General features: G+C 36.1%; 1 protein-coding gene across 2 annotated transcripts in view; it reads left to right on the forward strand.

The window, feature by feature from the left end:
* The window catches only part of CADM2 (cell adhesion molecule 2), a gene marked incomplete at both ends in the record, with an annotated part of 624,831 nt that overhangs the window by 534,565 nt on the left and 66,130 nt on the right, over window positions 1–24,136 (forward strand). For both annotated transcript variants that reach the window (XM_079549178.1, XM_079549179.1), the window contains one exon: window positions 23,166–23,344. In XM_079549178.1, coding sequence (XP_079405304.1) covers window positions 23,166–23,344 — 179 coding nt within the window. The remainder of the gene's footprint in view (window positions 1–23,165; window positions 23,345–24,136) is intronic.

Genomic DNA, 24,136 nt, shown 5'->3' on the forward strand with positions numbered 1-24,136 from the left:
ATGAAAAAAGTGTGAGGGTTTTTTGTTTTGTTTTGTTTTGTTTTGTTTCTGTTTTGTTTTGTTTTCCTAGTGCCATTTTAGAAAGGATTTCTAAGTATAATAGAATAATTGGGTTATGGCAAACAAAGAGGCAGTTGTCTGTCTCCTGTGTGCGGAAAGGATAGGTCTTTCCATTCCATGCACATCAAGAGAATCGTTATATATTGGCTGATTAATGTGAAGTGAATATTTGGACTTACTGAAATAAATAAGATTTGTATTTCAGGGAAAGACTTACATTTGCATCCATCATTAGGATAATATTATGTGTAAGGTCATGAAAAAATTACAGAGAAAGTCACAATCAGGAATAAGCACCAATATTTCATATACCCTGTAATCTAAAATGCAGTCAAATAATCTTTGTAATATCAGAAAAATTAATCACTTTTAATAATGAGGACACACCATATAATTGAATTTGAAACACTCTAAAGCTTGTGTAAATGATATGTATGATATCATCACAAAAAAGGAAATGAAAGTTCTGTCTTTTCTAACATCCATTTAAAAAAGATTCCAGTGAGTGAGACAAACATTTTGTAAAGTCTGATGCAAAGACCTACTTAGAGTAGAAATACACGACACCATTCTGTCAGTGACCCCAGGGAATGGCTGTTTCATTTGAGAATGATCTGGTAGAGATGTAGGTGAAGAGAAAACAGTGAATATAGTTAAGAAAATTGATCAGCCAAAACCAGGAGAGCTTGGATACATGTGGACTCATAGCCTATGACCTCTCATGGCTTTTTGATCTCAGGTTCTAGAATCTGCATCTGTCCTTGCTGAATTTCCCTTCCTGTCTGTAGGAAGCTGTTGGATTGTTCCTGTAGCCTGCAGAGGTCCTTTTAAATGCTGACCTCTCCCCTCAAGTATACTGAATACAATCCCTGTTTGGTGTCAGTGACAACCTTCATGGGATCACTTTCCAACTCCTTAGCCAGATCTCCAATATTAGACAGTTAAACATAATACCTCGGAAAAACTCCTGAAGAAGACTACTTGTAACCAGCCACCCTACAGCCCAATAGTCCAAAAGGTTTTTCACCTGTCAAGTAGTACATGCGTATAGTTAACCTGTATTGGTCCTGCCAAGCTACAAGGATACTGTTGCAGACCATAACCAAAAACTTACTAACATCAAGATACATCTACTGGTCTCCCTTTGCTTACAGATGTAGTCATTCTTTCAGAGTTTTCAGTGTTTGCTAGTTGGAAAATTACCAAAACATTTACTTCATAATCATTTGTTGTGGTCTCAAGGAAGAGTAGAAAATGTCTTCCTTCCTCAGAATAGTTACCTTAGTTCAAACTAACACAAAACAGAAACACCTTTAAATCTAAGGAAGAAATTTTTAAAACTGCTTGAAGTGAAACATTTAAATTTCCTGACTTTCATTATAGTATAAGAAATGTCATCATAATTAGTTTCCTGAAACTTTCAATGTTATAAGCAGGATATATGAGCCTTTGAAGAGAATTCCTGACTTCTGCAATAGAGTAGTAGTTATGAATTATCTGTATGATTCAGGTTTTATTTGATACATGTCCTCGGATTGCAGAATTAAAATGTCTTCTTCATAGGTGTTCATTTGTTTCTTCCCCATAGTATCTGAGAACTTAGCAAATAATTAAATGTTTATTTTTATCAGACCTGTGTACATTCAATTGCCTCCAATTTACAGCTGGGAACTGAAGCAGAAAAAATCCTATGACCAAAACCGATGAAAAAGATTACATATTTTTAATGTCTAGTGCTGAACACAGTCTCCATTTTCCCAAGAGTATTTGATGTAATATAGAAGGTAGCTCATCATTGGTTAGAATTGTAACACCATGTTCTGAGCACATGTACAAATCTATGCCCAAGAGACTGAAATCAGACATGCAGGAAATAGCAGAAAACTTTTGCCATTCAGGTGTTAACATTTTGGTGTAAATAGTTTGACAATATTGATTTGCAAGTACATTTTCATAACAGGGTTAGATTCTAATTCAGTAATATAATGGCCAGATTTTCACCTGTGCACAATTCTTTCTTCCCTACTTTGACAAGATAGACTTTCCACAGCTGCTTGAGAAGATGAGATGGAGGTACTGAAAGAAATTATCTCATTTTCTGCATAAATTTTATTGATTGCAGAGTACTACCTGGGTTATGAATACCTAGCAGCCTAGACAGGAATGCTGGTAGCAACTGTTCTTGTATGACCTAACCGTAATGAAACTGGAAAAGCATGCATGTTTCTGTATTTATAAATTGCCTTGCAAAATGAATCTACAGCGCAAGCTGCATGCTTAGTCTGTATTAATGATTTGGAAAATTGGATGAATTTGTCCATATCCAAAATGAAATATTATTCTAATAAAATATGGATATGATATTGAAGTATTTCTCCCTTAAATTTAAGACATTTGTACATAATCTCAAATTCTGAAGTTCTGTTTCCATGTTTCTTTGGAAAGGGCCATTACAAATAAAATAAAGTAGGTCAAGATAAAAAGTAAAGTTGGAATACTGGACTTCCACTGCTTTATGTTCAGATTTGGCAGCCTGTGCCCTAGGCAGAAAAGTGGATGGTTTAGAATTTTGTCATAATCAGTAAGTTTTTAACAAAGAGGAACTCTACCTAGCGTCCTTTACTTTGATCCCGTAACTAGCATGGATCTCCAATACCTCTCAGCAACTGAGGTATACTATTTTTTTTTCTCACAAGATTATGCCTTCCAAATGCTGGAATTTTACAGCTAAGTTTTCAGTGACACATATCATACACAGTTTTGAGTGAAATTCTGTAAATATATTTTTAAATATGCACTTTTATGTGAGACAAAATATCATTTGTTGTTGTATGCTTGGATAAAGGTAAGAACGCCTGCTCACAGTTCTCAGCCCTTTGTTCCTTAAATTGTGGAACAACTCTCAAGATGGCACATGCTCTACTATTCTTGTCTTTCAACTTAAGGATTTTCTGCTGAAATTCACCTCTCCTTTCTGTTCAAGTTATCTTCTTCCGACTTAGCTTATTCAGCAACTAGATAAAGTCTGTCTCCTACAAATACAAATTTCTTTATCGCGTCTCTGTCTTTCATGCATTGTTCTTGTTTCTTGAAAATTTTCTTTACCTTGTTCTAACAGCACTTTGTATTACGTCTTTGTATTTAGGCTCTTCATACATTCTTTTTTCGTCGTTGCTTGGAGAAGTGTGAAATGGTATTTCTGTAAGAGGAACTGACTATATTTTAGTAGGTGATTATTAACTCATGAACAGCCTACTTTTAATTTGATCTGATGCCATATAACATGTGTCAGTTAATGTTAGTCATTCTGTATCCCATGGTCATTGTCAACCACACAGAAATATCTCATGAACCAAACTTGTAAGATTCTTTTAAAAACTGCACTGAAACATCACGGATGAGTGAACCATAAATTTTCTCCATCCGCACAGGCAGCAGTGGATATATTAAAGAAAAATTTATCAAAATTAATCAATACATTTCAGAGCTTTTTAAGTGGGAAATGTATGGAGAAAATACATATTATTTGCAACATTAGACTAATGACTTAACATGTGACATAGGTCGGTTTTGTAAATCATTATATGCATAACTGTTATTAATGGTGATTTTTTTTCAGTATCCAAGTTCAATGCCCAGTCTATTTTTTAAATAATTCCAGTTAATGGCCACTGATGCCAGTCCAAATATCTGTTAAAGCCAAAATTGACGACATTGGCCAGGATTTTACTCTAACTGATGTAATTGCTTTCTCTGGATAGTTGGCCAATTTTTAAATAGTTGTCTTTATAAAGGAGTTCATCATAATGTTATCTCCTGCCTTGATTTAGTAAGCATCTTTTATATGCTGTGTTGACTGACTATTCATTTTCCATAAAATATTCTAGAATCTGATGAAGGTTATGATATAAACTATAAAGAAAAATCTGCATATTGAAGCTTTCCAGATAGGTAGTTTGTCTTTGCAACAAAAAGCCAATTATTTTAAAGGATTATGTAAACATTCAGCTTAGAACCTTATACACCAATATTCCACCATGTAATATGTTGTGATGTAGTAGATAGCATAATAAGAAGTAGGTAATGTTCTTGCTGGGTTACAGCATGTATACATAGTAGATTAAATCTCACTTTGAGTTAAACATCCTGATAGTCTGAGAATCTTCACTTCAAAAATGGGACGTTCTACTGGTGTAGTAAAAAGTGTGACATAAAAAGAAATAGGTGGGAGAATTAGTGCCTGACTAAAAATTACACTTTAAAATAAAACCTCTTGCAGTGCAAAAGAAATTCCCCTTTAGTGTTCTGTAAAATAATCACATTATAGAATAGGCTCAATTCAATCATTGCTTTTTCTCTTTTTTTTTTTTAAAACTTCCCGTTTCTGCAGTGTTTATACAAAAAAAATGTTGCAGATAGTACATTGTGGAAAACAACAAAATGCAGCATTTTTAGTGCTCATTAAATCCATTTTGCATGCAAATGCCTTTTGAAATATTTTTTCTTTTCTCTTTTAGTTGAATGCCTAGCAAAGAGCAGCTGATGGAGTTGTGTACAGTATGAACACATCCTAAAATAAAGGAGGTCCATAGAAGACAGTAAAGTTGAAATACAGCATGTGTAATTGTAATTCAGTGCTAGACTGGAAGTTAAAATGAGAGAAAATATTTTGGGAGATGCTGTGATAATTTCAGTAAATAAGAGATTAGCTACAGTTACAAGTGAACAACCATCAGACACAGAACGCAGGAAAAAATGTTAGTTAATTTCCCTTGGTGCAAATCATACTCAGAGTATTTTGCTCTCTTACATAACTGCAGAAACAGAGCTTATTCTCTCTATAGTAGATGTGATCTGAAACACACAGCATCATGGAGAGCATCAAATCATGCATTCTCCCCTCATATTTAGAGCAGCACAGCTCCCTGAGACAGAGTGTGTGCTGTAAGCTAGTCAAGTAAAACACCATACTTCCACAGAAATGGAAGTGGTAACATCAAGAACATGAAAAGGACAATTCAAAATTAGGAATTTCTTTTAATCTGTATCTTTTTCATTTCTTCTTTGTATTTAGTATCCTTTCATTCAGAAATTCATCTCCAGTTTGGAATTGTATTTGTATGGATAGAGAAAGTGCATGTATCTTCCCACACAGAACTTTTTTGGCATTAGCCCAGACAATTAGTGCAGCTGCTGAAGGCTGGAAAACAAAGGATGGAAAAGTGTCCAAATAACTTTTTTAGTTGTCAAAATGTACAACTCTTTGGTGTATGAACATAGTCCCAGAACAAACTGAGATGACAAGGTAAATGAGATTATGGTTGTAACAGACACGGCTGGAAAGAAACTGGTAAGAGAATGAGTATATTAGCACCTTTCATTAATAGTGGAAATTTAAAATATCTTTCTCTTCTTTTTTACTTTTACTCTGTCTTTCCCTCGCAAGGAAAATCTCTGATATTTTTCAGACTCGGTTTAGCTAGTGAAAACCAAAATCTCCAGATATGATGCATGGTATTTAAAGTACCACTATAAACTGTTTCCAAAATGTATATTAAAAGATTTGAAGAAAGATCAAGTCTGGAATACATAGTCTTTCACAGGAGAGCAAAAATGTCATGCAGGAAGGAAGGATGCAGAACCATAGGTAGGAGATAACTGCTAATACAGTACTGTAGCTGCATGCATGGTTTGTCCCTCACAAAAAAAAAGTCTTCTATAGGTAGCTGAGAGGCTGAGCAATGACTCCAGAGATCTACACATGAACAGCCCAGTCAGGGAATGATCTAGCTAAGAAACAGTGGTGAGTCTACTGGGTTTGGCTGGTGGAGATCTCAACAGAAGGAAAAAAAGAAAAAGAAAAAAAGGAAAAAAAAAAAGAAAGAAAAATTGTGAGGAGCACCTAGCAAAGGTAATTAAAAGTATTAGCTAATTTTCCTTGAAATGTATCAAGGAGAGAAAGTGTTCATTTGTACAGTCAGCGAAGAATCAAGATACAAGAGGAACTCAAATGAATTAATTGTATCAATGTTTACTGTGAAAAAAATGAGTATATTACAGACTATCTCCCTTTTATTCTGAGGTGCTCATTGGAAAGTTCTTAAATGCGCTGTATAGGAGAATGTGGAAGAAATGGACAAAGTGAACAGAAATAAGAAACCAGCAGGACCAGATGGTTTCACTTGGGCATTCAAAGGACTTGAGGATGAAATAGATGAATTACCAGCAATGACAAGAAGCTTCATGTTTAAAACCACTGTGCTAACGTAGAACAGAATGGATTCAGGAGAGGTCCTAGAATGTGCAAGTCTGTAGAACTGACATCTGAACTTGATAATAGTAAGATCTTTAAGAAGAGCTAGAATTGGTAGATAACCTGGAGAAAAAAAGAAAAAAGAAAAAAGAAAAAAAAAAAAGAAAGAAAGAAAAGAAAGAAAAAAAAACCACAAATTTTTTGTAAGGGAAATCCATTCCCAACATTCTGGATTTCTATGAATGTGCACATAAAATGTGCAAGGTGATGGTCACCCAACATAGAAAATACTACAGAGGTTTACAAAATTGTAAGTTATATAGAAATAGTTGAAATGGATTGTTGGTTCATTCTCTCTTCAAATAGAAGCATTGAGGGCTGAATTAAGCTAGTAACAACCAGTTTTATAGCAAAGCATGGTAGTCATTCTTCACACAATGACAGGTAGAATTCCAGAATTTGTAGTCAATGGAAACAAGAGGTGGTAAAATATGGTAATTCAACAGTAAAATGGATAAATTCATGGAAGGGAAAATCATCATGGCTTACTCTGTGTTTGGTGTCATAAGTGCCTGAGATAGCAATATGTTGGAAGTTTGCTGGCAGAGGCCGCATCTGTGCTTGGTTTGCTCCCTAGACAACTGCTTGCCCCTGGTGTTTGAGATAAGGCGCAGGACTGCCTGAACTTTTAGTCTATACAGCTGTTTCTGTGCTGTTAAGCTTTGTGTGTGCTGTGGGTAGCTAGGACTAGATGCTAACAGAGCTGGATCCCACTGTGTGCTTGAGGATATTTTCTTTACAGTGCTAAAATTATCACTGTGGAGGTGCTAATGGATAATTTTTAGTGTGAGAGAAGTTTGTGTGAACTCAAGCACTTCCTTCTGTTTGGAGATAATGATACATTTGGGAAAAGAAAACCAAACTACTGTAAGTAAATAGCATTTTTTTTATTGTATTGCAGTTTCGTAAGTCATTTTTAGACATGAAAGAAATTGATGCAGACCACAGTATAGGACTCAGCTCTAAAATATAGGTAATCATAAGTTCCTAATGTATTATTGTATTAGTATTAAGATTTCATTATATTCTCTTGAAGGCATGAAGTATTTCATTATTTATCAGAGAATCATAGAATCGCAAGGTTGGAAATCACCTGCAAGATCACCTAGTCCAACCATCCTCCCACTACCATTGCTACCATGAGCACTAAACCATATCTCGCAGCTCCTTGTCCAGATGCCTCTTGAACACTGCCAGGGACGGCGACTCCACCACCTCTCTGGGCAGCCCATTCCAGTGCCTGACCACTCTCTGAGAGAAAAAGTTCTTCCTTATGTCTAACCTAAACCTCCTCTGGTACAACTTGTGGCCATTTCCTCAGGTCCTATTTGCTGCTTGGGAGAAGAGGCCAAACCCCTCCTCATCACAACCTCCCTTCAGGAAGTTGTAGAGTGCAATGAGGTCTCCCCTGAGCCTCCTCTTCTCCAGACTAACTAAACCCATCTCCCTTAGCCTCTCCTCAGAAGACTTGTGTTCCAGACCCCTCACCAGTTTCATTGTCTTTCTCTGGATACGTTCCAGGGCCTCAATGTCTTTCTTGTAGTGAGGGGCCCAAAACCGAACACAATAATTGAGGTGCGGCCTCACCAGTGCTGAGTACAGGGGGATGATTACCTCCCTGCTCCTGCTGGCCACACTATTTCTAATGCAGGCCAGGATGCTGTTGGCCCTCTTGGCCACCTGGGCACACTGTCGGCTCATGTTCAGCTGAGCATCAACCAACACCACAAGGTCCCTTTCCTCTTCACAGTCATCCAAGCACTCATCCCCAAGCCTGTAACGCTGCATGGGGTTGTTGTGGCCAAAGTGCAGGACCCGACACTTGGCCTTGTTGAACCTCATCCCATTCACCTCAGCCCAGCGATCCAGCTTATCTAGATCCCTCTGAAGGGCCTCCCTGCAATTCAGCGTACTTCAGTATAAGCTTTCTTCTAGAGTTTTTTGATACTCGTGAAAAAAATATAACTTAGTACAAAAATCTTACCATGTATAATCCTTCCTTTTGGTGTTACTGTAACTGTTATACCAACCAACATTTGTTTTTGTTTTTGTTTTGTTTTTTTGAAAAGAATCTAGTTTCAAAAAAAGATCATAGAAACATCATAAGTATTCTAGTTATTTCTTGTGGATTAAGTCAGCAGGTGGCTGAGCGCCAGTGGTTCACTCATTCCCCCCTTTCCCAGTGGGATGGGGGAGAGAATCAGTAAAAACTAAACTAGAACTCCTGGGTTGAGATAAAAATATTTAGTAGGATAAAGAAAAGGAAAATTGTAATAGTTATGACTATATATATACATATGTATGAATATACACTGCAAGTAATGCACAAGAAATTGCTCACCACTACACAAACTGATACCCAGCTAGTCCCCTGAGCAGTGAAAGAGAGATGAACTCCCACACTCCTTTCAAAACTCTCCTTCCACATGATGGTCATATGGTATGAATATCCCTTTGGCCAGTTTAAATTAGCTGTCCTTATTCTGTTCCCTTCCAGTGCCCTGGGCCCTTCGCTGAGAATGGCCTTGGTTCTTTACAACACTTCTTAGCAGCAACTATAAATGTCAGTGGGTTATACACACTGTTTTTCTCCTAGAACTAAAACATAGCATCATACCAGACACTCTGAAGGAAACAATTCCATCCCAATTGAAGCTAAGACATTATTAAAGGTCTGTTACTTGGTGAAAAGGGAATCTTCTGCTACATCTCCCAAACTTCATGGTGAGCAATGTTTTGACATGCACTGAAAGTCAAGAATTGCATAGCTTGGTTAACGAGGGTTGGTACTGAAGACTTTTCATAGTACTTGCTTGTCATTCAAGTTGCAACGCTACTACTTTTATCAGCTCTCTATGTGTTGTTGCTGCATTTCAAATGCATGAAGGAATTTTAGTTTAATGAGGCTTCTCCTTGACTCTGTCTCACATCAATAGCCACAAGATTTTAAACAAGTTGTATTTGGTTGAGCAAGGAACTCTGCATCAGATTTTCATCTGTTTACATAACGAAAAAGATGGAAGTGAATCAGCCGCTCTTCATTTTCCCTTTGATTCTTGTGCCAGCAAGTATTTGACCCTAGCCCAAAAATGCAGGTGGTGTTTCTTAGATGAGGTTTCTCAGCTTACTTGTCATGCAGAGACATCGTTTCTTACAAGTATCGGTACACAGCACTTACTAAAAACATTGCAAGTTAGGCATTTGAATAGCTCTAAGTATCTCAGCCTGAAATATCAAAGCAGTCTAAAATCCTGAATCATCAAAGGAAAAAAAAAGCTCATAATAATCTTTGCTCATCAATATTTTTATATATTCTTCTGGCATCAACTGGCTGTAGAAATATCACTAACAGATGTAACGCTGATTAAAGAAAAAGAAAAAAGGAACTTGAAAATGTGGCGTAAAAGAAGCTACCTCCCGTTTCTTCCTTGCAGTCTACAACGTTACCTATCAAACAGCATAAAATCTGGCACTTCAGGTTGAGCTATCCTATTCTTTGTCTGTAAGCCAAGCTGATTTTACGAAATGTACTCTTATTTTGCTATACAGTACGAAAATGTAAAAAGCATTTAAAATTAGTCACGGTGAATCTCTTTGTTAGTTCTGAATAATTGGCATTTTCCGCAGCTCGTTTCATGTATGCAGTATACTTAGAAACTTTTATGAAAAACACAATGTTAGAAAGATAAGAGGGTGTTATTTTCCTGTGTTCTCTGAAACGCTTAGTAACTAAGGTGTGCACATCCTGCCGTTATGCTGTGCTGCTGCTTTCCTATCCCCAGTAGCATTTCATTATCATTAAGAGCATAGTTCTTGGTTAATCCTAGTAATTTTCAGCTGCCATTCTGATGCATCCACTTGAGCACCATATTATCTTAATACTACTGACATTTACATGTCTTTGAAATATTTTTTTTGTTATTGTCCATTTAATCCACTGCAGTTTCTATCATCCTTTGTTCTCATCATTATGCTTTACTTATAGCTGATGAAAAAGAATAATCTACTAATTTTTCAATAGCTCTTAAAGGTTAAGAAGGAATCAACAAGGTGTAAACAGCAGTATAAAAAGCACAAAGATTTAGTAGTTTGAAAGCATAATTAGAAACCTATAGAACTAGAATTATAGCGAAATCAGGTCATTAAGACTTCTGTGTTTAATCAATGCTTTTTCATGTGAATGAAATTCTTATGTGCCATTTATCATCTCAGCTATACTCTGATGGAAAAGAAAAAGCCTCTCAGAACAGCAGTAAAGCATTTAAACAAGGTGTGAGAATTATTCTTTATATTCACTTATCTCTGTACAGTTTCTCCTCTTTTTTTTTTTTCCCCCCTCTTATCTGAGTGTAGATCTTAGATAATAAATCTGAAAGGAAAGAGATTTGACTTTCTAATTCACACATCAATAAATGGCACCAATCCCAGGCACAAATGGGGAAGGGGCTACATTACAGATGTGCTCTGCACTGAAACAGAGTAGTTCTAGCTCTGTTATTTGAAAGAAGCTTTTTCTCTACTTCATCATGTACCCGTTCCTCAGTTGGAGTAATGTTACCATTCAGTGGATCTTGCTTTCTCACTGAATGAAGCTGCCAGGCTGCAGTTTCATGAGGCTGCCTTCCCCCAGCTGCCTGCAGCAGTAAGGGAGATGCACCTGATGGAAACAGTTTCTCCCTTTTCATTCACACAGTCTCTTGGAAACAAGGCTGTCACCGGACCCTAATTATTGATATGTTGTTAGGGATATCTTATCCGTTGCTTGTGAGAGCTGCTATAGTATATTGTGCTTGCATCTGAACAGCTTGTTCTTGTGCAACCTGTCCATAGCAGGCCTTTACTTTTGATACAAAAGCAGCATCTTTGCTACCTTATAAAAATTGGAAAGCACCTTATCAGATCTCTGTTCGAGTCCGAGCCAACCCACAGATATTCCCTGCAAAGTATTTCCTGGTATTTGTCCTTCAGCTAGTGCCAGTGAGCTGACAGTGGCAGTAGTCCCTACCCACTTCTGCAAGGTCTCCATTCCCCAGAAAGTAAGGCAGGATTTATAACATGAGACTTTTAATGTATTTTCTTTTCTTTCCCGATGTTGTACTGATTTACACCTCTCTTCACCATTTTAGCCTAAGGAAACTTTTTGAAAGAGATATTAGAATTCTGGAGAGGGCTGGTTAAAATTTAAAGTAAATATAAATTATTTATAAAACTGACAACACAAAATGAACAGTATAACCATATATTCCAGAGACATTGTTTTCTACAGGCAGAAGGTTTTAAAATGTACTTTTAATGAAAACTGTTTGTAAGCTGTAAAGAGTATAGTTCTTTCTCTGAACTTGAGATGTTTTAAGCATAAGACTTTAATGTCTGTATAAAACACTGTGGTTTAGAGTTGACTACTAAAAATGTAGTCTAAAATACTGTTTATTTTGATTTGAAGTACTAAAAATGCATTAAAATATCCACATCTCTTTCAGAATAGAACTGAAAAAATAAAAATGAAGTCAGAGCTTATTCCCTGACCTTATCATGGTGCATTTGAAAAAGATTAATCTTTTTATTTATGGACTACATCACTGTGCCTCTATTCTTCAGGCCTGTTTGCCCCCAACTGATATTTCGTTGCTGAAAGTTTAAAAATTTGGCAGCTGTCTTCTCCCTTCTCTCTTTTGCGTTTACTTATCTGCTTAGAGGTAGAAATAAAGTCATTTAGAAAAAAAATTGCCTTTAATGGGAGTGGTTACCAACAGGGTATAGAATAGTTTCAAGACTTAGGAAAGTATAAATTAGTAGAAATGTATAGCCTGTTTTTTGGGAAGTTGGTTCAGATTTGGAGGAAGCAAAAAAGTGGAGTAGGGATGGAATGAGACACCCAAAGTTTACAAGTAGATGAAGTATTTGACAAATATGGGAGAGAGATGAAAAAAGTGGAGAAGCAAAAGGCAAGGTGATGTAATGGGCAGTGTATGGCCCAGGTTGCTGGAGGAACTTACTGTTCTCCTCTATGAAAAAGCATTAACACATCTGCAGTGCTCACAGGATAGCTCCAACATTCTGACTGGAAAATTAGCGGAGGTGAATGCCAAAGTAAAAAGCTGGAGAAGATCAGCCCCTTAGAAAGCATGCAATGTTTTTAATCTTCAGATGTGTTGGGAAGGTGGTGAATTTAAGCACAAGCATTTTTTCTTCTTTTCTCACTTTGAATGTTTGTATTTGTACAAAATTGAGTGTAAGGCTCCAGTGCTTACTGTGTAAAGCTCCAAGAGCTTACTGACAATATCTGAGCAGTGTGTGAACAAAAGCTGTTGTAGTCAGCTAAGCATGATGTACATGTGAGGTACATGCCTCATACACAAATCTGAAATAGTACAACTGTTTCTATGAAACCAGCCTGAACATCCATAAAGAATACAGTTTTGAATTTAAGAGCTCCGGCTGTAAGTACAGTCACATGAAAACACTGGCAGTGCCTAATAAGCTTAGGAAATTGTGGTTGATTGTAAATATCAAAGAGAAAAAGGAAAGGCAAGAAAACCTTATAGCGATGGCAGTGAGATGTTGTACTAGGTCTGGCTGGGATGGAGCTAATTCTCACCAAAGCAGCGTCTAGGGTTTAGATCTGGGACCAAAGGAATGTTGGTAATACAGGGGTACATTTTTGTGTTAGCTGTGCCTGAACATAGGATGTGCAGTGCCTCTCTTTGTCACTCTCCCCCAGTGAGAAATTAGGGGATGTGTGAGAACTTGGGATAGGACACAGAACACAGCCGTGCAGATGACTCAAACCAACCAAAGATGCCACATAATATCATTCTCAGCAATAAATAAAAAGGGAAATAGAGGATTTAGGGAAGCAGTTGGGTATCAATCTGGCCATGAGAGGTAGTGACACTGCTTGGTGGTTTGCTTTTTTTTTTTTTTCGTTTGTTTTTAACCCTCTCATACTTCTTCAGTTACTAGGAAAAACAAAAACAAAAACAAAACAAAACAAAACAAAAGAAGACATTAATCCATATATTTTCTTGCTTTTACTCCTTTTCTCTTTTTCTCCATCCCACTGAAAGAGTGTTGCAAGGGATAGCAGGTGAGCAGCTAACCGTGAGGCGCTGAGCTGTCTACCTGAGTTAAACCACCACAGCTTTGATTGCCTTGAAGAAAATTAGCAACAAGATCTAGTACTTAATCTGATGAAGAAGTTCTTCCATTAAAGGCATTATCAAATTGGTTGGATATCATTAACAATAGCACCAATAAACAATTCAGGACTGTAGGAAACCTTGCAAAGCATCTGAAGTGCCTTAAGATTTAAAAGCAAAGCAAAACTTGAAAAGCATTTTGTATAATAAAAAAAAAAAAAGATACAGCTGTAGAGAAAGCATCAGGCTTGGAAAACTACTGCAGGTATACTTGAGGGAATATTCAGTATCACAAAATACATTTTAAAACAATGCAGAGATGAAAGATTTATGAGGCTTAATGATGAGACTCAAACAGGAGAGTAGTTACTCAAAAGAATAAACATAGAAATATTTTTCTTTTAGTATTATATTCATACAGGTGGGAAAATTAAAGTATGTTATATGAATATTATTTGGATTTATTTCTTCCTTTAATGCACAAACTTCAAAATGAAATCTGAAATGATTCAGAAATTTCTTTGTACCAAAATAAGACTGGCAATCAGTAAGTAATTAAACGTACTTAAAACAGCTACAAAAAGCTAAACTACACTTTACACTTCCATGAAAGTTAAAAATATTTTTCTGCATCTTATCCTGAAACACAGAAGTCTGAACCTACACTAGATTGAGAAGATTAGATATTTGGAATATTTTAAAGATTTGCTTTCTCTAGAACTTGCTGTAAATATGTGAGGTAGGATAATAAGATTTTGTGTTACTACAAAAAACATTAGCTGAAGTAGGCAACAATCACAGAAACTGGAGAACTATTGTTCTTTATGATGTTGATCCTCAAAGTAAGTTTAAATATAATTCTGTGTGTTAAAGACTTTACCAGGAAACAAGTTTTGTGTGTGTGTGGTTTGTTGATAAGCAGTAGCAGAAGGTGAGGTGAGTGAAAACATTCCCTTTTCTCAGATTTTTGTATTGTCACACTCAGTGTTTATTCATTTTGGAACTGTTGAGTCATTATGGTAGTACTGGGTTAGTTTTTGGTTCAAACATAAACAGAGTTGTTCACTGATTGATGAATAAAATAATGCTATTCATATCAATCATAAAGAGCTCCATCCACTTCAGCTTTCACATTACGTTTGATGTCTAGGAACTTAATTATTGTACATAGTTTACTGGTGTAGTCTGAACTGGTTCTTGTGTGTCGTGGAAGTTCTAGAATCAGGAAATAAGTAATACTGTGGTACAGTATCTTATGGAAATATTTCTCAGTATGGCATATTCAAAGAAAAACTTTTTGCAGACATGATCATCATTGAAAAATTTCAGGTAATAGAAAATTTAAAAAGTTACCTGATTATGAGAAAACACAGGACGAATAATTTAAATAAGCATCACAAAGTCTAAAACTTAAGCAATAGCAGCTGTCTGTCAAACCTGATCTATCTTTATACCCTGGCATGCAGCTAAGACCTTTTGTCAATAGTTCAAGAATTTATAGTTAATTTCTATTTGGGTATAATTAGGCTCCATAAGACATACATTTTGAGTTTGTTCGCTCTACAGGAGAGCCATGAGATTTATAAAGACTATGGACTTTGCAAAAAGGTTTCTATTTCTTATGTAAACTAAAGATAATGGGTTTCTTATGTTAACAGGGGGAGAAAAAAAAAAAGATAAGCCTTTCCCTTTAAAGGGTACATTTTAGCAAGTAAACTGATATATGGATTTGAAGTTATTAATTTCAATTAGCCAAGATGACTTTCTGAGAGTCTTTGCAATCATTATGTTACTAAAATGTGATTTAGATATCCATCACAATGAAAAGATAGATCAGTATTGTATCTGCAGGTACTTGTGCTAAATGTTGGCTTAAGAAAGAGTGGGCTGTGAGGGAAATAGGAGATCTGCAGCTGGAACTGGCTTCTCTTGCTCATCTGACAATCAAGCCTACCCTCATATTGTGTAGCTTCTGATAGAAAAGGAAAGTGGTAAAGAATGAAATAATAAGTTAAAAAATACAAGATCAATAGTCTTTCTCTTCCTAAAACAAGAGGACAGCCTTGCTTAAAATAATTTTTTTTCCCCAGTTTATTACAAGCACACAAAGCTTTTCATTGAGATCCCCTTCAGGATTCTAAAAAAAAGAGGCAGCACATTTTGTCTGCATTCTTTAAAGACTGGTGATGTTTGTAGGAGGTTAGCATGCTATTTTTATGTCATGCAGTGATAATTTCACTGCAAAGTGAGCTTAATATGTCTAAGACAAAAAGTAGATTCATTCTGTTGAATAAAGAAGAGGAGAGCAGATAAAAGCCTTAGAAGAAATTACTGGCATTAGGAAAAGCACTGTTGAAATGGGCAAAACAAAACATATAACCTGAATAATGACAGTATTTTCTTAGAGATCTTTGTAACAAGAACCATTTTTAAGAAGGTTCATTTTTAGTTAAGTGTTTGCCTGTGAGTACAGTTAGAAGTACTTGAAGCAAGGAATGGAGCTAGCAACTAACTGTGCACAATTTGATTTAATGTTTCAATGCATTTATTCCGAGTTGCCTGTTTGCATGCTGTAGTACTGGGGGCATAAGAAATCAATACTTGTATTATCAGATACCTTGGTACTGAGTTCCTGTGTATTCCACTATTGAGAAAATTTGCTTATTTGAACTCAGTTTTGATATATAGCACAGTATCATGATTAAACTTTTTCTAACATTGCCCCTTCGGCCATATTACACATTTGTGAGCTCTTTGATTTTGCATTTTCTCCAAAGCTGAACAAGCTAACATTACCAAGCTAACCCTGACAAATGTTGCTTCTCCAGCACATACCTTGTGGCTACTGATTATGAATTATACTTCTCTGAATTGTTTTTTTACTTCAGTATGAATCATGGAAGGACAGTGGATCATTCATAGTAGAGAGCACACCAATTTGACGCCCTCTCCTTCCGCACAGATTTAAAATGTAACTTACTTTATGGAGGATGGTATTTCAGGAACAAGCTTAAGGGACTCCTCTACATTTGTCTTCATGTAGCAATGGCTATTGAGTTCTTTAAAATGAAATTCTGGACTATAATCCTATGTCATCTTCCTCATAGAGGCTGTTCTTGAGGCAATCTTTTTGTACATCTCTCGCCTCCCTGCAGCTTACAGTAAGAGAATACAAGGGATATTTCTATGTTGCAATTCACTGATAAGGCATCTCCTGATTTCACATAATTTCTCTTGTTGATCTGTCTCATGACTGTGAGAAAGCCAATCCCCCAAATGTTATTTGTAGCGGGTTTTTATACCTATATGATAAGATTTGAAATAATACTGGAACTGTATGTTTTATGCACTTTTCGGAGTATTTGTTTGATATTGTCTTGCCTTTTTTAGAAAGACTAAAATAAAGGAGTGGTGGGGTAGGAGGCACAGAGAATTCATAAAAGAGAAAGAGAAACTACAAGTAAATATTTTCAAAGAAGTTAGTGTAATAATGGCTTGGTCATCAGTTGGGAAAGAGCTACTCAGATGCAAAGCAGCAACACAGCACAGCTGTGCTGAGGGCAGAAGATCTTAGGTAAAAGGCAGTCCTGGAGTATGAGGATACTAAAGGATAAAAGAGAATCAGCCTGATGACTAGGAGACATACCCAAAAAGATAATTGTTGCAGAAGGAGAACATTCAGATTCTTACAGCTGAAGGTATGTATTTACTGTCCTGAATTGAACCTTAAAAATAGTTGCAAGGAAAGGTTAAAAAATAGGTATTGAAAAATATTAAAAATATATCATTTCCCTTGGAGCAATCTATGCTTCCTGTCTCAGTAACAGGAAAAAGCACCTATGCTTTGAAAAGATTCTTCCTGAATCTCTGTAATCAGTTACTGCCATAGGCTTGTTTAGGATAAGCATTTTCAGCTGTAAATTTAGCCCATCCTATCAATGTGGTTAGCAACTGTAACCCAAAGATCTAGTCTGAAAGTGAGAGGACTGTTTTATTCAAGGAAACTTATAGGTGGTAAGTTCTGTCATCTCTATGCATTTGCAGTGGGTAAAAGAAAGGCTTTATCTATAACCAGAACAGAAGATAAGAGATGAAGGGTGGTTTTGTTTGATTTAATTTTTTTTCTCTTTTCTACTATGTGTTTCTTTTTTTTTTTTTTAAACTGTAAGCTATGAATACTAACACCTCTTGAGATTCCTACCCTCTTTAAATTTAAGCAGCTTTTTCAAAAGCATAATATACTGCAGGTATCTTCAACATTTCTTGTTGTTCCTGTTGTCTTTATAGCTGTAAACTCCTCACAAATCTTTATAATAAAAAGTAGAAATATCTGTTTTGTTGACACTTCATTTTTTACATATATTGGTAATTTAATTCTTAGTCATTTTAAAAACACTGGTGTAACTGATATAGGGCATCATAAATGTTTTTAAGCTAAGCTAGGTTTTCTGAGATGCTCGAAAGGGAAAGGTATAGACCAAAGTAATGGCTAATTCATATTTTAAAGTTACCTTCCTAAAAAAAAGAGAACTTTTTAAAAGATACTTAGGACATTTTTGACTAATTCTTTTCAGGAGAAAAATGCTCTCTGAGGATTAGTCAAGCTTTGCAAAACTACAAAATCATAAAAAGTTTCTATCTGATAAAATAAAAACCATTTATCCAAGCCTCTTATGAAAGGCTAGATAGTGGATATTGATGTTTCTGATAGATGAAATGCTCCCAAACCAGCTCATCCTAATATGACTCATCAAGAGTGAGGCTTTATACAAACAAAAAGTTCCCTCAAGATTTAAACTTTCAACTGGATGATTAACTGATAAATCTAAAAATCCAGATTCTCAATTGAGATTGACTCCATACGGTCACATTAATGAAGCAACAATTTCCTTAGGTGACTTGGAACTAGCATTTTGACAAAAATGCACTGGTGAAAGTAGTGATGCCTTTTCCATTATTCATTTAAACATTTTCACTAGCACTTGTTTTTTAGGAATTGCAGATAAAAGAAACATACCCCTACTTGGAGAATTAAAAGATGGTGTTCAAGAGAGCCGTACTCAAAACAATGAATTTACTTGTCTCATTAGTGCTTTGCAAATCCTTCTGTCTTTCCTATTTTTATCCATGTTGGCTACAAAGTCTTGACAGAATGCTTAGATACCCAGATGGATATTAATATGTTCAGTGAGATCAAGTATGTGAACAGCTGGCATTTTTTGTTTTGTTTGTGTTTGTTTCTTTTTTTGTTTGATGCTTTTCATATCTTAAAGATATCAAAAGGTTATCTCTGGTAGTATTACAGGCCAGCAAGTTATCTAAGTTTGAGATCAAGGTCTCAGTGAAGAATGTTTTGACCTTTCTGTGTTTTGTTTTGTTTAAAAAAAAAAAAAAAAAAAAAAAAAAAAAAAAAAAAGATTGTGCTGATTAAGTTCCTTCCCTGTATCCAGAAAGAAGTGGTGATGCATAAAATCAATGTATCATTCCTAAATGAAGACTAAGTTAAATATAATTTTTATATATAAAGATATCATTAGAAGGTAGGTTTATAGGTATCCACAGCTTCTCTTGATAGCCTGTGCCAGGGCCTCACTGCCCTCTGAGTGAAGAATTTTTTCCTAAGATCTAACCTAGATCTCCTTTCTGTTAGTTTAAAGCCATTTTCCTTTGTCCTATCACTGTCAGAGCATGCAAAATTTTGCTCTCCTTCCCATCTGTAAGCACCCTTCATGTACTGGAAGGCTTCAATGAGATTCTCTCCAAATCTTCTCTTGTCCAAGTTAAACAAGCCAATTCTCTCAGTCTGTCTTTGTAGGAGAGGTGCTCCAGTCTGCTGATCATCTTCATGATCATCATCTTAAACATAAATTACATCAAAATCTAAACTTGCTTTGGAGTTTTTCATATAAACTGTAGATTTCAAATTCATTTTAGATGGCAGGCAAAGTAATCATTGATCACAATTAAGGTATTTTTAGTATGCTCATAGTTAGTATCTCTGGCTTCTTTGAGAGTATTGCAATTCTGATTGTGCCCTGTGGGAATCTACATGCAAAGCCAAATTAGTAAAAGCCATACATGCTAGCCAAACAACTAGCACGGCCTGTCACATTTGAGCTGTCTTTAAAATATTTTCTTCAATAAAGTCAGAGAAAGTGAGGGATAAATTTGTATGTGTGATTCAACTTGAAGTAATCACAAACGTAAGACATAGACCTACCCTGTTTGTTCCAATTCTCATCATGACAGTGCTTTAGTGAGTGAAGAAAAACTGAAATTCTTTAATAGAGATGTATTTGGCAGAGATGAATGTATAGGGAGATAGAATGTATAGGGATATAGAGATGAATATATCTGACTATATTAGGAATATATGTGTTTGCCTGATGTTTTAGACCTTCCAACCTAAATATCCCCTAACTGAGCCAGAATGTTGAGTGAAGACTGAACCTCTGAATATACAGCCATGAGCATATTTCAATAGGATTACCTGTGGAAAACTTTCATTTCAGCATGCTCTATGATAGGGAAGGGGAGCTTCCCCATCAATGTTTCAGTTGCATTTGGGCTTTTAACAATTAAGGTGCTAAAGCACTTATCAGGGAATGGCCAATATGCTCCTAATTTACAGTCTGCCTTGTTTTCTTGTGATTTCTTTTTTATGTCCATATTCAACATTATCAAATTAAAATAAATATAGAAGGATAGAGGGAGAACAAGGAATGCATACTAAATAAGGTCTATCGTAACTCATAACAAGGTTATAATGTGAAGAACTGTTACAATATTCTGCAATAGTCATTGCAGCTGCTTAGAGATCAGTATAAGACAGATAGAAGTAGATATACTTTTGCACAGCAGGTAGGGAATTTTTTTTTTTTAATTTATTGCCACAGAAGGCTGGGTTGACAGACAGCATAAGCAGATTCAGAAAGAAGTTAGAGAAATTCGTGGGCAACAGTCTAAATACTGCATAGATACTAAAGAGAGCAAGAGATGCACCATCCAGCACCCCTGATGGGGTGACTGCAGATGCCAGAGGAGCTTAGAGGGAATGGGCTACAGGCAGTCACCACACTCCCTTGCTTTCCCTAGGCAGCCGCTCTAGTTGTTGCTGTCAGTAGCAGCACACTGGCCTGGGTGCTTGAGCACGTCTCATCTTCTTAACTCACTTCTGCCTGACTAATGAATTGTTTAGACCAGAGTGTCTCAAAGCTTCCCAGCAGCAAAGGCAAGATTTAATTTCGTGGCTGTGACAGCATTTCTGCTTTAGGCACCATCCTCCTGGAGAGTGGCGAGATGGAGTGAGGGCTGTGCCCAGCCACCGTGACGTGCTGACCATGGGCTGGCTGCCCAGGGATGGCTCTGCTGCTGTTGCTGAGCCAAAGGGGCTGGCTCTGTTAATTAACAGCTTCCCCACTGCTGCCAGAGTATGTACATCTGCTGCTCTAACTACTCTGTGTAGGACTGCAATTGGTATATTAAGATGTAACAAAGCTCTCTGAATAATTTGGATCTAAGGATCCTAGTTATATGTTATCCTATGGGTTTTACCCTAGGACATGCCATCTAAGTTCAATTTAAATTCTAAGTTTCTTATATTTCAACTACACAGTGGTTGCTTTAACAGGCCACTTACGAAGGTGATGGCTTACATTATAGCAGAAAAATTCCAGAATTTCCACTCTTGGGATTGCAGATTCACAGTACATGGGGAACAATGAGTTTTCTTGAAAAATTGAACACATCCACCTTAGTGAATCAAAGCTAATCACACTGTAATAATGTGGGACAGTTCTGCAACATTGTGGACATCTAGATTCCTTGCTAGTGTTAAGCAGAAAGGAGGCGTGTATCTTGTGTGCATGTGCATTTAGACTCAATGCTTGAAAGCACATTAAGAAGCACATATGACAAATTTACAGATAGGTAAGGCCCTTTGCACCAATAATTTCTTAATCTTTGGTTTAAAATTCCATGAGTGTTGTGATATTCCCTGACTAGGGAAGTGTTTGTCCCTCTGTACTTAGCACTGGTGAGACCATTCCTTTTCAAGAGAAATAAAATGTTGAGTATTCCTACCAAATAGAAAATAAAGAAAATGGAAAATGAGATGCACAGCGGCAAGTTCCCTTCAGAAACTTTCACTTTGTTTATATGTTGTATTATTTAAAATATACTTATGTAGCTGGAGACATTAGAACTATTCTTCTGTGTGTAAGGCCGCATTTTAAGAAAATATCTCTGCTTTGGTGTTTAGGTTTAATTCTTAACACTCATATTTAATAATTAAATTAAGCAAATTAAGTATTTCTTCAGTAATACTAGCAGCTAACAAGACATTTGCTGACTTTATGAAAGAATTTTACATTTTATTATTTAGTCATAAAATTGAATACTTTTATAAGGAAAATATTGTGTTAGATTCTGCTACCATATAAGTTGCAAGTCTAGAACTGCAGTTGACTGTAGCTGCTTAAGTTGTGGACCCTAAAGAAAGGAACTGGCACTTCAGTTAAAAAGTACGAAGCTACCAGGTAGAAATAAATAAATATGAGTCTTCAGGCTGTGAATATATTGCTTTAATGACTAGTGTCTAAGGAGTTGAGATGCTTTATTTATCTAGGCCGAAATGGGATTCAGTAAGCCAGCTTTCTATTCCTAATAATGGACCAACATTTTTTTATTTTCTTCATGTAATTTTGAGAGTGGATTTTGTTACATACGGGTAAGGACAGCTTACAAATAATCAATACTTACTGCTGTCTATTAGGCAAATCTCTTGGGCTTCAGAGCTTCCTGGAAGTTTTTGGGAAAGAGTTAAGTATCTAATGTCAGTGGAAGACCTAGGGGAATCTATAAATATGATCGGTTCCCTTCTCTACTGTGTCCTTAACTTGGCTGGTGGTTATCAGTGCTTTGCCTCTGGTCTGATTTGGGGTGACCAGTTACAAGAGTTAGAAACAAAAAGATTTCACTGAAGGGAAATGCAAGATTTTAATTCAAATCTTATATTGCTTGTGATAATGTTTGTAACAAGCGATTATGCAATGGGAGGATGCAGGATGGGTGAAGAAAGGAATGGGCTTTGTCAAAGTACAGCAACAGAAACCAATTTAGATTGTATGTAAGATGTGCTACTTTATGACTGATATGCCTGCTTCAGAAAAAACACTCAGTACATTCAAGTACACTTGTGAATGTGAATAGTCTAAATAATTTAAGAATCCATTTGCAAACCACTTATATCTACCTCAGCCTGCTCACAGGATTTCTGATGCCTGTCAGCTGCACAGGACCACACTGCTCATGACACAGAAATGTTGCTTGCCAAATGTCTTGCTGAACTGTGTGCCCTGAAACCTCACAAGTGCTTTTAAAAAAATTGTTGTTTTTTTATTTATTGGGGGAATTTTCCAATACTGTTCTGTTTCCCTTTTTATTCCTCTTCCTTTCCTGCCTGTTCCTTCCCTTTGTTTAGTAGTTTCCATCTGGTGGGTAGGTTGTAATAAGTTCTCACTATATCCAGTAACTCAAATTATAATTAGGTATTCTTTAGTGGCAGGGTATTACCCATTAGTCACTGTTTCTAATATGCGTTGTGTATACACACTTCACGTATCTGAATAAAAGTCTCACCTTGGACCCAACAGGCCAGAACCGGTATTGTGGACAAAGGATGGTGGAGAACTACCAGATCCAGAGCGAATGGTTGTCAACGGCAGAGTCCTCAGCATCAGTTTCCTAAACAAAACAGACAATGGCACATATCGATGTGAAGCAAAAAACCCAATTGGCCGAAACAGCACAGAATATGTTCTGATAGTACATGGTAAGTGCATTCTCTTTAGCTCTGTGGCGCATGTTAGACATTTGTAGTGTTTGAGGAAAATTGGTTGCTTAGGATCATTAATGCAAGAATATCAGGAAAAAAGCTAAAAGCGTAATTGCACTTCTATTGACATTATCCTCTAGTTATAGTGTGTGTTTTTATTTCCTTCTACCAGATGCCTCTCTTTGTAAAATTTAAACAAAATGTATTCATTAATGTAAGCATCTGTAAAAATATTTTACAGTATGTTGGGTACTGTTATGTTAAAAACTTGCCTCACACATAATGTATAGCTAAGGTGGTTACAGAAATACATATGAAGGGAAAATTGGAAATACAAGGCAAAATGCACAAGTTACAGCTTGCTACTGCTTATCATCATCAGCATCTGACTTATTTTTGTAATCAATCCTCAAAAATATGTTCTGTACTAAATTCACAATCCATCTTCCAATGAAACTGATAAATCAGAAGGCTCCCATTAAATTACAATTTATTTATTGTCATTGTTTAATTAGGCAACAGTATGTGTCATGTTAAAAACCAGCAGGCTTTTATATTAATCCTGAAATAGTTTGATACAACTCAGTTATAGGAGAAACTATAATAAAATGTTAGTATTTAACTTTAGTACGGCTTTACAGAGCAAATCTAGCAGTCTCAAAGTATAAAGTTTGTTTTATCACAGATATATACATATTAATTCCTAGAAAATGTTTGAATTTTAACCTAAGTGAATAAAGAGGTGAAAGCTCCGCTATACTTTACCACGGTACTATTTCCCCCTACTTT

This window comes from Tetrao urogallus (genome assembly GCF_951394365.1).
Source record: "Tetrao urogallus genome assembly, chromosome: 1".
Taxonomy (NCBI): Eukaryota; Metazoa; Chordata; class Aves; order Galliformes; family Phasianidae; genus Tetrao; species Tetrao urogallus.